The sequence below is a fragment of the Lissotriton helveticus genome, chromosome 5_1, assembly GCF_964261635.1.
Source record: "Lissotriton helveticus chromosome 5_1, aLisHel1.1, whole genome shotgun sequence".
Taxonomy (NCBI): domain Eukaryota; kingdom Metazoa; phylum Chordata; class Amphibia; order Caudata; family Salamandridae; genus Lissotriton; species Lissotriton helveticus.
Genome location: NC_136065.1, coordinates 9,069,084 through 9,085,694, shown reverse-complemented (window position 1 = coordinate 9,085,694; position 16,611 = coordinate 9,069,084). Strand labels below are relative to the sequence as shown.

Genomic DNA, 16,611 nt, shown 5'->3' with positions numbered 1-16,611 from the left:
TAATCTTTTAAATATTGATGCTTTATTATATAAAGCTCCTCCTGCCTCTATTTTTGTTAATAGTTGTATTTCATCTATTTTCCACATTGAAAGAGGCACTTTGCAAGGCTGTCCTTTGGTTCCTCTGCTCTATATTTTATCTCTTAAACCTTTTCTAGGTAGAATCTGGCAAAATTCATATATTGAAGGGTTTCCTGCTTTGCAGGAACAGTCCTGAGCATTCTTTAATAGATTTTTATGCGGCAGTTGAAACCCTTCCTTGTTTATTGTTATAAACTTAATTCAAACAAATTTGGAGCTTCTCCCGTTAAACAAATTTTGTTTCAAAGACCTTTAAAAAATGATGCTTTATTTGGTTTAAGGGAAAAATTAAATATTTAGAAGTCTGGTTCTCCAAGTCAATTAATCCAACTTTAAAATATAATTTAAAAAAATTTCTTGAAAACTAAGGAGTCTCCTTATACCTACCTTGGTGGGGTAGAATGGATTCTATTAAAATTATGATTTCACCAATCATTTAATATTTTCTTTCAATGTTACCTGTTAATTTACTGAAGTCTTTCCTGTAGATCGATATTTTGTTATCTAATTTTTACAGCAAAATAGACAGCCTAGAAATTATCTGTATAAATTAAAATGACCTAAAGAAAGAGGAGGGGTAAAATTCCCTAAATGTTCCTGTTTTTATGATGCTTGTCTTTTATTGGATTGCCATTATAGTTATGTTTTATGTACTGTACTGTTAATTCTTAATACGATAATTTATAAAACTAAAAAAAGAACAACTAATACAAGGACTCCTCATGTGCTCCATTCAATGGAATGTTTATTAAAAATGCTTCTGAAATGTTTCTGGGTACACTGCATCTACTTCCGGGTTGAATATCACTCATCATAGAACTGTGGCAGGTCAGCACCAGCAATGATCTTGTGTTCACTTCCTGCCTTGGTGATAGTCACCATGTAGATCACGCCTCCGCTGGAGCCATCGCGTGCCATCGCCAACGCTACAGCTGTGAAGAAACCAGAGAGGACACGTGTTAGTACTTCCCAGAGAGGGCCATCAGCAATTCAGAGAGCCTTGTGGCTGTTGAGTAAAAAACGTCAATGGTTGGAATTTTAAGACATGTCTGCTGGCTTGACGGCATCACTGACAGCAAAAGACCGTGCTTTAAGCTTATGCTGCTACAGTGCGAATCCCACTGGTAAAGAGTGTATAGGAAGAGGCATTCATGAAGTGATTGGTGACCTGGGGCTTTGTAAATTAGCAGTGGGGGGTTCAGTAGGCTCTGCAGTGCACCCCGAAGGCCGGGGCAAATTAATTCATTGCAGGGAGAGGTGTGGCGCCGCGGCCAGGGTGACTGATGCTGGAATCTAGGGATCACGGTTCGATTCCCGGCGCCGGCGGCAGAGTAGCCCAGCACAAAGTGACTCTGGGCAATAGCTTGCTTAATCTTCCTGACGGCCCCCAGCGCCTAGAAACCCTTTCGGGTGATTGTTCGCGCTTTACAAATGTGGAATATAATTCATCTACCATGGAAGGGAAGTGAGATAGAGGCAAAAAGAGACAAACCACAACAGAGAATGGGAAAGAGACAAATAAGAAAAAAAAGATATAAGTTTGCAAGACAAAGCAAATGAGATTGAGCAAGATAGAAGAGAATGAGAGCAATAAGAAGGCTGGAGGTAAGTAGGAGATGGGACAGAGTAACTGATCACAAGCAATAAGTAAGCTAATAGGACTATGTTAGATCTATTGGCTTTTTAATGCATTTTAGCCATGTTTAGGAAAGTGCCACTTTTTGCATGGTTACCCCCACTTTTTGCCTGATGTCTGATGCACTTTGCTTGAGTGTGTCCTGGGTCCCTGCAAATCAGGTTCCCAAGCCCTGTGTTATTTCCCAAACCTGTACCTTTATTTCCACAATTGGCACACCACTGGCCCACAAATAAGTCCCTTGTAAAAGCTGCCATTGGTACCAAGGGCCTTGTGACCTTAGAGGGCCTCTGAGGGCTGAAGCATGTATTGTGCCACCCTCAGAGACCCCTCACCTTATCACACAAACACTGCCATTGAGGTCTCCGTGTTTTAGTGCAGACAATATCAAACAGTTGCCATGTCACATATCCCTGTGTGCCATGACCACAACCACTGCCTGTGGCATAGGTAAGTCACCCCGTTAGCAGGCCTCACAGTACTAAGGCAAGGTGCACTATACCACAGATGCGGGCACAGCTGTGCAATCAATATACCCCTACATTGTCTGTGTCATTCACAGACATTATAAGAGCATTGACGCCATATTGAGTACATGGTCTGGGAGTTTGTCATTACGAACTCCACAGCTCCATGATGGCTTTACTGAAAGCTGGGACGTTTGGTAGCAACATTTTCAGCTCAATAAACCCACACTTGTTGGATTTATTGAAAAATGCACTCAGAGGGCATCTTAGAGATGCCCCCTGACATACGACAACTCCCTTGTGTCTAGCTATCTGGTCTGCACCAGCCTGCCACACACAGGTATTTTTCTGCCCCCTGAGGTGAGAGCCCTTGTGCTCTTGTGGGTCTGCCTGGGTGGAGATGTTATCACCTACCCCCTAGCAGGAACAGCAATCAGGGTGGTGGGCCTCAAACGCTTCCAGCCCTTCAATATGCTGACCAGGGCCTCTCCAGCCAGTTGAGTTGCCCGTCCCCATGACCAAACCCCACTTTTGGCAGCAAGGTAGGTGGGAAAATTAGTAATCAGGAGAGGTGTGTCCCCACTCTGCCTGGACCACCTGTAAGGAGCCCTGGACAGAGGTGAACCCCTCCTTAGAAAATCCTTCATCTTGGATGGAAGGATCCTACCCAATGAGGTTAGGGGACATTCGAAGGGTGTACCCACCCTAAAGGCAAGTAGCCCATTGGCTGCCTGCTGCCAGTACCTGTAATGCCACTAAATTCAGTGTTTATGATCAGCCCTAAATATTGATCCTCATATTCTTGCAACCTAAGAAGAAGATGGACGAAGAAGACGCTGTGCAGCCTAGCAAGAAGACAACTACTGCTTTGGCCCCAGCCCTACTGGCCTGACCCTGCTGCCTGAGCCTGCAAAGAATACAACGCTTATCCAGTGGCCAGCAACTTCCAAGAACCCCAGGAAGAGTGCCGCTCTTCAATAAAGAGCAAGATCTCCTGAGCACAGCGGCCCTGTCCAGAAAAACCTCCATCTTCAAGGACTCCAGATCCAGGAGGATCCGAGACCCTGCCCACCCGACGCCCACGGTCTGAGTCTGAGTGGCTTACCTGTCCAGTGACACCTCCCCGGTGATCCTGACCTCATCTCCATCAGTGGCTTACCTCTACCGGACCCCACAAAGTCACCTGCAGCCTTAACTCGAAGGGTTCCCCTGACACCAACAAAGAAACCCAACACAAAAAGGCATCCTCAGCCCTCTGGCCTTGGAAAGCCCAACCAACACTGTCTCAACCTCCCGTATCTCTCCAACTTATCTGCTGAGCCGATGGTCACCTTCAACCAGCCTCCTGGTCTGCACCTGCAGCCTCTTTATGCGACCAAGATTCCCCATTGAAACGCATTGGGCGCCAAACAATGATTTGTACCCTGCACCCAGCTACCCCTGTGCCGCTAGTGGTGTAGCTTCGGTGCTGCTGTGTGCCCCCTATGCTGATCTTAAACACTGGGGCTTGTGCTCTGAAACCGCGGGCACTTACCTGCCAACCGTGCCTCTCCGAGATGCCTCCAGCGTCCATTGATTTAGATTAAGCCCAGTGACCTCTGCACCCGGCTGTCCCACTGTCACTGGTGGTGCAGTACATACCTGAAACTGAATTTTGCCCAGTGTTGATCTAAACCCCCGGAGACTGAAACTGTAAGTTAAGTACTTACCTGCTAACACATATCCTTGTTTTCCTTCCATAGGCTTGCATTGCACTTCTTTTCCTATTGCATACCGAAGTCTAACTTGTAATATTGCACAGTCTATTGTTTCCAATTCAATACAAAAGTATTTTCATTCACTGTAAAGCATTGTTTACTGTCTTGCAAACCAATTCTCACTGCATTTGATAAGTATCACCACCTTTTGAAACTGTTACTTCCCTGCATCTGAGTTCCACTTGGTTCTAGAAATAAAACAAAGTATAACTTTTTATACAAACAATAGGTCTGAGTTCAGTCTTTGAGTGTGTGCTATAATTTCTTGCCTGAGTGTGTATATTAGATGCTTTACCCCACCGTCTGATAAAGCCTTACTGTTCCACCACAGTACCACAAATAGAGGGCCTTATTTATGAGCCCCTTGCGCCGCCTGTGCATCACACTGCGTTTTGTGACACACTGGCGGCGTAAAATATGCACCCCTCTGTGCCATATTGACAAAGTGACGCATTTAGGCAGATGCGTCACTTTGTAAAACCCTGCACTACATTATACCTGCGTCAGGTATAATGTATGCAGGGTGGGGGTTTCCCGCAAAAAAAGGCTCTTAGAAGTGTTGCACTGAAATCCATGCGATTTCACTGTGACACTTCCAGGACGCCACTCCGTCAAATCCTTACGCCTGCCTCACAGCAGGCATAAGACGGATCCAGGCTCTTTTACATGGGGTTTGGCCCATGTGAAAGGACACTTTGGTGGAGTTGCGTTTGTTTTCAGACATACCCCACCAATGCACCATTTTTGCGCCTACAGATACGTCAGGAATAATAACATATCTGTAAATCATTGCAACATGGAGCGTACAGAAAATACGGTGCATCTATGGTGTCGCAAGGAGCGCGCACTGAAAAGTGTTGCAATGCTGTTTTCATGCAGTGTTTCAAAGTTTTCCATAAATGAGGCCCAGAGCTTTTAGTATTATCTACTTAAGCCTCTGGGGACCCACTGGACTCTGTGCACACGATACCTTACTTTGGTATATTGTATACAGAGCCAGTTTTCTACTCCATGTTGTACATCAGCCTGGCACAGCATTTTGGTGGGGGGGGGGCAGGAGGTGTGGGGCAAGCAGCACAACATCAGAAGGATGAGGCAAGCAATACATTGAGGGAGGGGGCAGGCAACACAACATAGAAGGGGGCAGGAGGGACGGGGCAAGTCACACAATGAGGGATAGTGCGAGAGGGCCAAGGCAAGCAAGACAACATGGAAGGGGATAGGAGGCCAAAGGGATCGGGAAAACAATGATGGGATAATCAGCAACGTGGAAGATTCGAGCAACAATGATGGGTAAGAGCAACAATGCAGGAAAGGGCAGATGGAAACAACAATATGGGAGGGTACATGGGGGAAAGGCTGCCTGGAAACATTTACACTCTTATGGAGTGCTGCAACAAAAAGAAAAATGTAGCTCCGAAAGCGTAGTGGAAGGACACTGGGCAAGGAAGAGGTACTTGGGCCATGCTCCACAAAGAGGAAGTGAACCTGGCATGCACAGACCAAAGAGAAACATGGAAATGAGAGTGATGATGAAGCCAACCAATGGTAAGCAACGGGCGGGTCCTAAGCCCCATGTAAGTAAACAAAATGTCTTGCAAGTGACAACCCACGCTCTCTCTCAGGTAATACCTAAAACCAGAGAGGAACAGAAAGGGCGAGCAAGAGATAGCAACAGAGGGGGTGGCGAGCGTGAAGGGGGTGTGTGTGAGAAGGCACATATGTCGGTCAAGTACACCAATGTGGTGGTGACAAGGGACAGATTACAGAGCTCTGTTACGTTTTCTTGTGTTTATGTATTTAGTGAGCAGCAAAACCATTACAATAGAAATAGTGTTTAGAGCTATCAGCTTGCCAGGTCCAGTTGATGGCTGGAGGCAGCAGTAGTCTGCAATGTTAGGCCTCAATTTCTTGAAGGTATGCCCAGGAACAATCTTAACTGTGGGTAGTCTGGGCAGCACTCAATATAAAGGAGAGTGCCTTTCAATTGTGTCTTATAAGGAGGTTAAAAGAGGAAACTCTAAGCTCAACACACGGGTGTTTGGAAGTATCTAGGACGGGATGACTAACCAAGTGCAAGCTTTGAGCTTGGATGCATCGGGTGAAGATAAGGGAGAGATGTGCTCGGTGGATTGGCCGCCTTCCAGCCTCTATGCAAGTCAGTTCTGCGGCTCCTCTTCAGTATTGTGACCTTCAGTTCTGGCTGATGCTCAGACCAGACGGGACCAGAAAACGTTGGACTTTAATCAAGAGTCAGAGTGGGGGTCCTGCGGCTCGGAATACTAGTAGTGTGGTATCCTGCTCTCTTCTCTGTCTAGTCCTTTCTCTGTGTTCTGTACTCTGTAGCTCAGCCAGTCTAAGTGATGTCACAGAATGTTCCCTGTGTGTATGTTTGAGTGGAATTGTCAGATGCTGCTCCCGGTGGGGCTGATTCTCCTGATAATATTACCATCTTCTCATCATCTGAAATTCCTGTAACTGTTGACATCTGATTGAACTGAAGAATAAATCTACCTTTTGGATACAACTACATTCCGGCGTACCTCCTTTCATGAATTTCACATAGGGTTAACCTGAATGTCATCTATAGTAATTGGGGAATAACCACTATAGCTAGCTAGAGGGGAGTGGAACTCTAGATCCCTGACCTTATGGGATTGTGTGTATTGTTTGTGAATGTCGAAATTTACTTTGTGGTTGTGTATAAATACTCCTTTTTTACGTAAAAGCAAATATTTGACTGTACAATCAATCTTTACTACTGCTGCATTTTCAGTGGCAAGTCTGGGTTCACGGCCATGTGTCGGCCTTCCACTTAGAAGCCTTGGACTGATCGACCCGCGCTACAATTGAGAATCTGGTGCCGCAGGGATACTTGGCCCGGTAGTAGGTTGGCCCCTGGGACATCAGGGTAAAAGGCCTCAACCGCCACCATCGGGCTCAGTAACCACTCTTGCTCCATGGCCCACTGAACGGGGTTCTGTGCTCTGTAGATTCCATTTAATAAGCTTCAGCAATGCATAAAACCTACCATTAGTTGCAAACTGAACACACTCCTCTCTGGACATCCCTGGCTTGAAGGCGGAGTCTACGTAGCCATAAATGTACGAGCTCCCGGATCCACCAATGGAGAAGGGCTGGCGGACGAGCATCCCCCCCAGCGTCCCGTACACCTGGGCGAGGAAACAGAGACATGTCAGAGCTGGTAAAACAAGCGAAGGAAATGCAACACAGAGGCACCGTGAACATTCTGCAGGGGCCTCCTTCACCTCCAAGGGCGGCCAATGAGACAGTGGAGCAGATCTACGAGAAAGTGCCGCAGCGTGGCACCGCAAGCCCTTTGGCTGTGCCACGCTGTGGCACTTTCAGAGCACAGGAATGCGACATATTTACAAGAATATGTCGCATTCCTGTGCTCTCCCGTGTGCTGGCGCACAAACAACTGCCAAGCGCTGGCGTGTGCACCCTTGCTCTATGGTGCAAAGATACCTGCGCCATGGGGAGATTGTGTTTGTGCAGGAAGCGGCACCTTCCTGCACAAAAACAATCACTAAAGGCTTTTTCCTCTTTCAATGCGTGCTGTAGAATGCAGCGCCATTGAAAGAGGAAAAAACGAGGAGAAATAAAAACATTTCTCCTCGTTGCGCCTCGCTACGCCACCTCTAGAGTGGTGGAGCATACACACTCATCTCTACATTTACGATTTCACGTAAATCTGGAGATGTGTCTTGTTCCATGGGTGTTGCGTGGGAACACCCACAGCAACACCCATGAAACGCCCCTTCAACGCACAGTGCTGCGTGTGAAGGGGCCGTATTTACAAGGAGAGGAAAAGTCACGCAGGGTGGCTTTACCTGCCCTTGTAAATATGGAGGAGCCCCCTGCGCCACCAGTACGTCACGAAAAGTGACGTACTGGTGGCGCAGGGGGCTTGTAAATCTGCCCCATATGTGTATCTGCTCTTTACAGGACATTATTTCCATCACACTGCACATGTGCACTGACAGGGGTTCTCTAACTCCTGCAGATAAAATCACATATTATAACAAGGCAGGAAACATCATGCAATATTAAACATTTCTCTTTTTAAATTGCACTCTCCAGAGCCAACCAGTTTCCATCTCTACGGGGGGTTTGCTACAAAACCTTATCCCCTTGGTACCTGCCTCTTTGAAGCCTCCACAGTGAGAGCTGATGCCAACCTGAGGACACCAAAGCAAACACCAAACCCTAGGTACTCCTTGCGAAAGAAAACAACACAGGGAGGCTGGAACTTCTGGCCTTAAGTAACTTCTAGAGAATTCAAGCTTTACTCTGGTTGTCTGTGACGTCCCCGGAAGGCCTAAGTGAAAAATAATTCTTGACAGCTATCCATCTATAATAGAAGCAAAAAATCCAATGGCGAACTCCAGGTGCCGCACAAGCCTCAATATATTAACCCAAATTGTAGTCAGAATAGCAATTGTATGAATGGTGTGCACAGACTACTCCTGCATCCACCGTTGAGGGATGCAACCCGCCTGCTCGGGAAACAAAACTGGAAAAGCAATGGAGCGGTGCACTACCAGAGTATAGTAACGTTCAATGATGAAGCAAAATCAGTTCCTTCATTGGTATCATCCTTTATTTAAATGTATCCAAATGAACAGAAACAGAACATCAGCCAACGCGTTTCGTTCACGGAATGAACGTCGTCAGGGCAAAAGGTGTATGGTGAAATGCAACATTACTGGCGGAAATGGGGTCATATAGCCTCCCAGGTCATGAAAGGTCACAAAGTTGCGGCGTAGGCCTCCATGATAAGGGCCAATGTCGAAGAGCCTGAAGCAATACTTCCAGCGTCACGGCTCTTCTTGGACCTCGTTTCCGCTACTAATGTTGCTTTTCCAGCTATCCATCTATAATTCTATATACTGTCCCAGGTGTCTCTCTGTCAGGTGTAATACCTTCAGACAGTCCTGGTACTAAATGCAGCCACACCTCACTTCCTGGGAGTTATAGGTGTGCCCTTGCCATTAGAAAGAGATAAGGAGGGAAGGAAGGAAGCATGGATGGAGCGAAGCAGGGATGAAAAGAAGCGGGAGGGAGGGAAGGAGGGAAGCAGGGAAGGAGGGATGCAAGGAAGCAGGAAATGAAGGAAGCAGGGAAGCAGGGAAGGAGGGATGCAAGGAAGCAGAGAAGGAGGGAAGCAGGGAAATAGGGATGCAGAAAAGGCAGATAATTTAGGAGGTGGGGTGGTTTTATGGATAAAATGGAGCCTAATCGGATGAACGCCCACCAAGAGCAGCAGACAGGAAAGGTCCTTTGTGTTTTGGGTTAGACAGACGTGACGGTGGGGGGGGGGGGTCACAAGGTACCAGAGGTAACAAATATGATTTTCATGCAAACCCAGCGAGAGCTGGGAGCCCACCTCATCTTAATGTCTTAGTAACTGTTTAAACGTAGGACTCTCCTTTTCGCCACACTCTTGACCTGCCTGAGAATTATTAAGGTGCTTGTAATTTAAACAACAGTTAGATTATGTTATTGTTTGCAATGATATTATGAATTTCTTTTTCTTTCTTTTTACTGCTGTGGATTTCAGTCAAAAAAAGACTTGCTATGACACAGTACAGCGTCCTCCCCAAACATGTCTCTAAACGAATAACTGCAGAGTTGATGCTAAGTTCAGCAGGCGCCAAATAACAAAACTAGAGGCTAAACGTTGGTGCTATAAAGTTCCAAAAATATTGCTCCGTTCATTAAACATTAACAGATCCCCCATGACCTGGCTTTCCACATTCATTCCCTGTTTTATAGTCTTGGCATCATGATTTATGCATTACCTCTATACACAAAGTCACTGCTGCTCACCGAGTCCGGATTTTGTTTGTTGGACTTTAATAAAACATTCAGCCTCAAAAGGCTGTCAGAAGGTGACGTTTTGGCAGCTAAATCACACTACAGGTCTGAAAATAGACTTATATAGAGGCCCTGTGCATCGAAACAACAGCTGCAGTTAGGAAGAAAAAGTGAGAGACAGACAGATGATAGATAGATAAATAGATAGATAGATAGATAGATAGACAGACAGACAGACAGATAGATAGATAGATGCAGTGAAAGATCTAGAAACTGAGAAACTGATAGCCATTTCCCCAACCAACAGCACGGGCGTGCACTAGGCGTCACTCACCTGCCCTCCGAGCCGCCGGTCCCAGCCCGCCACTATCAGGTGTGCCAGCAGCTCCTCCTTGTACTTGTAGCAGACGCCCCTCACAAGGCTGGCGGCGGCCACCACCAAGGGGGCGTCATCCATGTCCAGGCTAGGAGAAAGAGATGGCGTCCGTTAATCAGACACTAGAGGAGGTGGAGGCAGCTTTGTGCGGAGCAGACCCAGCATATTTAGGTGCCTGTGAAATCTCCTCCCACCCCTCTAAATACAGACCAGGCCTATTCAGCCCAACTCTGAGTCACCCAGGAAAGGCAGGACACACCTCAGCCCCCACACCCCTTGTGACTGTCTAGAACAAATGCACATCCTTACCTACTGGCACTCCAAAGCCAGAAGATAAATACACAAACAGGCAGAGGCACACAGGATGGTTAAGTAAGAAAAAGCCCACTTTCTAAAAGTGGCATTTTCAAACACACAATTTAAAAAACATCTTTACTAAAAGTTGTGTCATTAAATTCTGAGTTCAGAGAGCCTAAACTTCATTCCTCTGTCGTGTCTCAATGGAGAGTTATATTTGTGAGCTGTTACAAAGCAATTCCCAAGTTAGCCTATGGAGACAGATAGCCTTTCAACTGTGAAAAACAAAACTGGAAGTATTTCACTATCAGGACATGTCACACACACCAGTGCATGTCCTACCTTTCATATACACTGCACCCTGCCCTTGAGGGTACCTTGGGCACACCTGAGGGGTACCTTACATGCAAGAAAAGGGAATATCATGACCTGGCATGTGGGTACACTTGCCCGGTCGACATGGCAGGAAAAACGACGCACAGACACTGCAGTGGCAGGTCCGAGACACCTTGAAAAGACTGCTTGTTTCGGCGGCACACTCAGTGCTGCAGCCCACTAGCAGCATGTGATCGACAGGTCCTGGGCACACACAATCCACTGTATGAGGGATGTACTCGTAAATCAAATAAGCCAAACATGGAAACACCAATCCATGAACACAATTCACAGCAGGAGCACTTGCACTTTAACACCGAACAGCAGTGAGAAAGTGAGCAGAGGCACTAAACCAAAAAAATGGAGTCCAACATACCATAAAAATAGGAGGCCAGAAAGCAAAAAGAGAGGAGAAACACGCCAAAAGATACCAGGTCAAACAACATATTATTTATTTATTAAATATATGTAGTTTTATATAGCACAGGCAAGACCTGAGGGTATCAGAGCACTTTACATCAAAGCATGTTTAATACAAATAGCGAGTAAAATCACACATTAGTGATGAAATCAAAATTAGACAAAGTTTGAGAGAGGAGGGGCTGCAGGGGAGGCGTTCAGTGAGACTTAGTGGCTGCGGTCATGTCTTGGCAGTCGGTTGCCGTCCTGCTAGTTAAGGTTTCTGTTGAGGTGGAGAACCTTTAACTGTCTCATGAAGCTCAAGAAGGAATGGTTCGTCCTGATATGAAATAGGATGGAGTTTAGGGGCATTGCTCTAGAAAGAGCGGGCCAGGAGTTTTGTTTGTAGAGTTTGAGAGGGATAAGGAGGTGGGTTTTAGAACTTCTTAGATTTCTTGACAGGCCTGCCATTTTAAGTTTTGAGGGGAGGTAATCTGGTTTCCTGGTGTGGAGGGCTTTGTGCAAGAGACAGGCAGTTCTGAAGCTGCAGCGAGCTTCAATCAGGAGCCAATTCAGTTCTCTCACTGCAGGAGAAATATGATTATTATTATTTATTGCATTTATATGGCGCTACAGCTACCCTGAGGGTTTCCCGGCGCCCTGAATCAGTATCACTTGTAAGAGAGCAGAGAGCAGTTATTGGTCAAACAACCATGCTTTCACTCCCTTACGGAAGCGTAAGTAGCAAGGTTCCAGTCTTAATTGTAAGGGGAGTGAATTCCATAGTGCCGGCGCTATGATTATTGTTTTTGTTCCTGTGACCATTCTGGCTGCTGCACTGAGAGTGGTTCTAAGTTGTGCAAGGTGGGATTTAGCAGGGCCTGTGAGGGTGGCATTACCTTAGTGTAGTCTTGACAGCACAATTGCTTGTGTGGCAGTTTTGAGGTCGATGGCCAGTAGGTAGGGATTGTTTTGTTTAGAAGTTTCAGGTTGTAAAAGGTGCTCTTCGCACTGTTCTTTATATGGTTTTCCATGTTCAATTTGGGGTCTAATGTGATTCCTAGAGATTTGACAGAGTTGGCTAGGGTAAGTTTGCTGTTAAGAGAGTCTACGGAGTGTAGCCATTCCTGTATTTGGGGGAACTGCTTTGACTTTGATATGAGTAGAATTTCAGTTTTTTCTTGAAAGTTTTAGATGGTTGCCGGATAGCCGATGTTGTACATCTCTGAGGGTGGCGTTTAGTCTGTGTATGTCGTCTAGTGAGAAGATATCCAAATAGAGCTGGGTGTCATCTGTATATAGGTGAAAGGGGATGTTTGCTTGGTTGAGAATGATAGTGAGGGGCTCCATGGAGATCTGGAACGGTGTAGACGAGAGGACAGAGCCAAGGAGGACACCCCGAGTGATTGGAATTGAGTCGCAGGTCTGATTTCCTATTTTTATTTGTTGCGTTTTGAAGAGCCAATGTGAATCAGTGAAGGACCACCCCTTCCGCTCCAATCCTTTTTTGGAGGGTATCCAAGAGAAGCTTGTGGCCGACAGTGTCAAAGGCCGCTGATAGATCTAGGAGTATGAGCAGGCCGCATCGATCTGTGTCCAGGGATTTTCGGAGGTCATCGACTATGTTCAGAATAGCAGTTTCTGTGCTGCAGCCCTTTCTGAAGCCTGACGGATGAGGGTCTAGGAGAATGTGGTTGGCGATTTGTTGGTTTAGTTGTGAGAGAACATATCTTTCTAGGGTTTTGGCAAGGAAGCAGAGTTGGAGACTGGTTGGAAGTTGTTGAAGTTCTTCGAGTCAACTCCCAGTTTTTTTAGGAATGTCGTCAATGGCCGAGTTTGAGTCAGTCTGGCATCCCTCCAGTCATCAGGGAGGTGTTTATGATCTTGGACCTGATGGGGATAGGGCGTGGTTGAGTTTTTTTGCCACGGATGGGGTCCGCTATGTGGGACACGGGTTTGGATTTGGCCAACACAGCAGAAATGTCCTTCTCTGAGATTGGGTTGAATACCCTCCAGCTTTTCAAGGTGGGCTGTGGATGGGCTCATTCGCCAGAGTCTTTCTGAGGCTCTTAGCTGGCGACTTTCAGTGTTGAGGTCTTTGTTGAACCAGGATCTTGAGGGTGTTTATCATTCTTTTCAGTTTTAGAAGGGCTACTTGATCTAGTTTGGGGAACATCATTGAGTTGTAATGGGTGGTCTGTCTTTGAGGTCTGCTAAGGGAATTTGTCTTGTTTCTTGTTAATTGAAGGGTTTTTTGAAAGCACGTTTGGAGGTGTGGCGCTCTATTGATGTGGAACAGGATGAGGTGGTGGTCGGACCAATATATGGGGGATGCTTTTAAGAGTGTTTCTTCCTGGGCTATGATGCCATCCAGGGTTGAGTCTTTGTTGTGGGTTTGACCTCCGCAATGCTGGTCGAGTTTCTTATTGATTAGAATGTCATTTAAGTTTTGGATTCAAGCATTGCTTTTGTCATTGCAGTGAAGGTTGAAGTCCCCTAGGAAGATGTTTTTGGTGTCCGAGAGCGAGCAGTGTGTTATCAAATCTGTTAGGTGTTCATCACAAGAGAGTATTTTACCTGGTGGGTGGTATAGAAGGTGACAGTTTATAGTTGTATTGTCTTTCATTCTAATGGCAGTGGTGAGATATTGAAATGTGTTGTAGGGTAGGGAGTCTTTTTCTTCCACGTTGATGTCTCTCTTGTGTTTAATGGCAATGCCTTCACCACGGCGCTCCTTCCTGTCTTTCTTGATGAGTGAGTGTCCTGGTGGGAGTGGTGTGTCCATTATCCGGTAAAAGTATTCATTGAGCCATGTTTCTGTGATGAATGCTACGTCTGCGTGGTTCAGGATGACTTCTGCTAGTTCAGTTGCTTGCTTGGTTGCAGATCTGCAGTTGAGGAGCGTACACTTGGTTTCACTGCAGGGCTTTGGATCTTGAGGTGAGGAGGTCATGGGGGTATTAATAAGGTGTGTTGGTGGTTTAGTCGATCTTGTTTGTGTGTGATTTCTCTTTAGACATGTGATAACCTGTATCCTAGAGGAAGGGATGGCACTAAGAGGTTCCAGCCGCCTCGCTCAGAGACATCGTGTTTTTTTTTCAATTGTGTCTCTGTGCTTTGTTGCTGTGAGGCTTTGAAGTCCAGCTCTGTGGTTGTATTTTGTATCGTCTTAGGAGCGTTCTGTTCTTGCATGTAGGATAGGGGTGAGGGTGATGTGCAGGCTTTGGATACATGTTTTGGTTTGTTAAGATATTGTTGGGACCCGGTATTACTTTGTAGCACTATTTCTGAGTTATGTGCCCATCACCAGTGTCAGACGACATTATCTACCCTCTTTAAGGCTCCACCTGCCCCCTCAGTACCCAGATGAACAATCAAACATTGCACACGCTGCCTAAACGTGCTTCGATTTGAGGTAAGTACTACCAACTCTTTAACACTCACTCATTTATAATGTGAATAGTAGGGGTAGGCAGAGTGGAAGAGGCCGGGCAGGATGACAAGTAAGAGAGACAAGTCCATGAAAAGACAAGAGAAATGGACAGAGAAAAAACTCATCAGCATGCTGGCACCCCCAATGCCCCTAACCTCTCACCTGTGCAGCTCCAGGCTGTAGTTCACCATGTCCGCCACGGCCTGTGCATCGGCCGCAGACCCCGAGAGGGCGCAGTAAATACGCTCATGTAGGGGGGCCAGCTTGTCAAACACTCGGTTCACCACTGAGTCTCTGGAAGGGTGGGAAGAGAGAAGGAAGGAATTAGTTAGCACTGAAGGGTCTGCATGAAGTTCACCCCGGTAACTAGTCGCAACATCGAAAAAAAATATAGACTGGACAGAATATCAAGTTTTTTATATAGAATGGACAGAATATCGAATTGCAGAAATATAGTGGTGCTATCCTACGCTAAAAATATGTAATATTTTTTATTAATATTAAGTTAATATATATGTATTAAAAAATAAAAATGTATGTTTTTTTAAACCTACATTAATTATTTATTAATTTTAAGGTTATTTAAGTATTTGTAAGTATGTTTTAGTTAATTATTTTTATTATTTCATTAATTTTACATTACTTTTAAGACATTTATAAATTCGGATATTTTAACAAACTATTATTTACAACTATATTTTGGATTCGATATTTTTGTATTTACCTGTTTGTAGATAGGAATTCGATATTCTGACATTCTATATTTTTTCCTCGATATTTTGCTCCTCTATATTCTGTCAGTGATCCGTTCACCCCAACACCTGACAGCATTGTGGTCTACAAAGGGCCTGAACCCTGGCTCGTAGGGTACCACATCACTCCAAAGCATAACTCGGATCTGGCTCTCAGTCAGCGGTGCATGTCTGCTTACCACGAAGGGGACAGTCCCACATGTACCTTTTAGGAATACATATAACACAACTGATAACATGATATTTCCCATTCACACTGGTGGGGCCAGGGAAGGATCAGCTCACAATAATGCAATATTTATATTTTTTTCTTTTTTTCTTTCCCCCTTTCCCCTTAAACTCTGGTGATGTTTCAGCAATTTTGAGAGTGTGTTTTGCAATTTTCTGGAGACATTAGCGCATGTACACGGAAACAGAAACAGATTTGATCCGAGGCATTGGGACGTTGTTGAAGGATGGGTGTTTGCAGGGAGTTGGCAAGTGAGGCAGCAGGAGTCTGAAGTGAGGACAACCCTCAGCAGAAGGAAGAACACGAGGACCTCGGCTGCTGATGATGGAGCCACGGTAAAGCGCCTCCATCCTTCACACCTGTATCAATGAGCCCCTAGACCCCCTCCTCCCCCTCCCCTCCTGTCCGCCTGCTTCTAAACTGACAGGCAGGAGGCATGTTGTCCTCACGTGGTGTCTGTGTGCTCCTGTGTTGCCCCTTCATAGCTGTAAGCGCTGGAGAATTGTGCCGGAGCCCCAAGTCACACACATATGTTGCGCCTCATGAGACCCCTTGAGACGAATGTTGCAGAGGAGCAAACTGCGAGCTCAGACACAGCACCATGTGAGTCACAACCTCGGCCTGGTGGCTTCGCTAGAGAGAAGACGCCTCCTATGATTTCTGCTGGAAGCACCGTCTCACCCGATGTGTGCAAGTCCATAGAGTGTGTAACTCGGCTAAGAGGGCAGCGGAGGCCTCGGCAAACATAGGGTCAAGCACCAGGAGGGAAGTGCAGGTGCAGTGCACTTGGTCGTGACGTAGTGTCCCAATAAACAGGTCTGTATTGAGCTCTACACTGGAGCAGCCTTGATGGAAACAAGGACCACGTTCCAGACCCTGGGTGAATAAACAATACTTTATCTACACCTCCGCCTCTAGTCTGATCCTGTCCTGGCTGCGAGTGGTCCCAGAGCCCCCAGAGGTGAGGA

General features: G+C 46.0%; 1 protein-coding gene across 1 annotated transcript in view; it reads right to left on the bottom strand.

Moving 5' to 3' along the window:
• Positions 1–809: 809 nt before the first annotated feature.
• Positions 810–16,611, bottom strand: part of LOC144752892 (proteasome subunit beta type-9-like) — a 77,130-nt gene continuing 61,328 nt past the window's right edge. Inside the window, exons 3-6 of the mRNA XM_078640717.1 lie at positions 14,825–14,956; positions 10,117–10,246; positions 6,973–7,114; positions 810–1,013 (exon numbers count right to left, since the gene is read on the bottom strand). Of these exons, the coding sequence (XP_078496843.1) occupies positions 886–1,013; positions 6,973–7,114; positions 10,117–10,246; positions 14,825–14,956 (532 nt within the window). The 3' untranslated portion in view covers positions 810–885. The remainder of the gene's footprint in view (positions 1,014–6,972; positions 7,115–10,116; positions 10,247–14,824; positions 14,957–16,611) is intronic.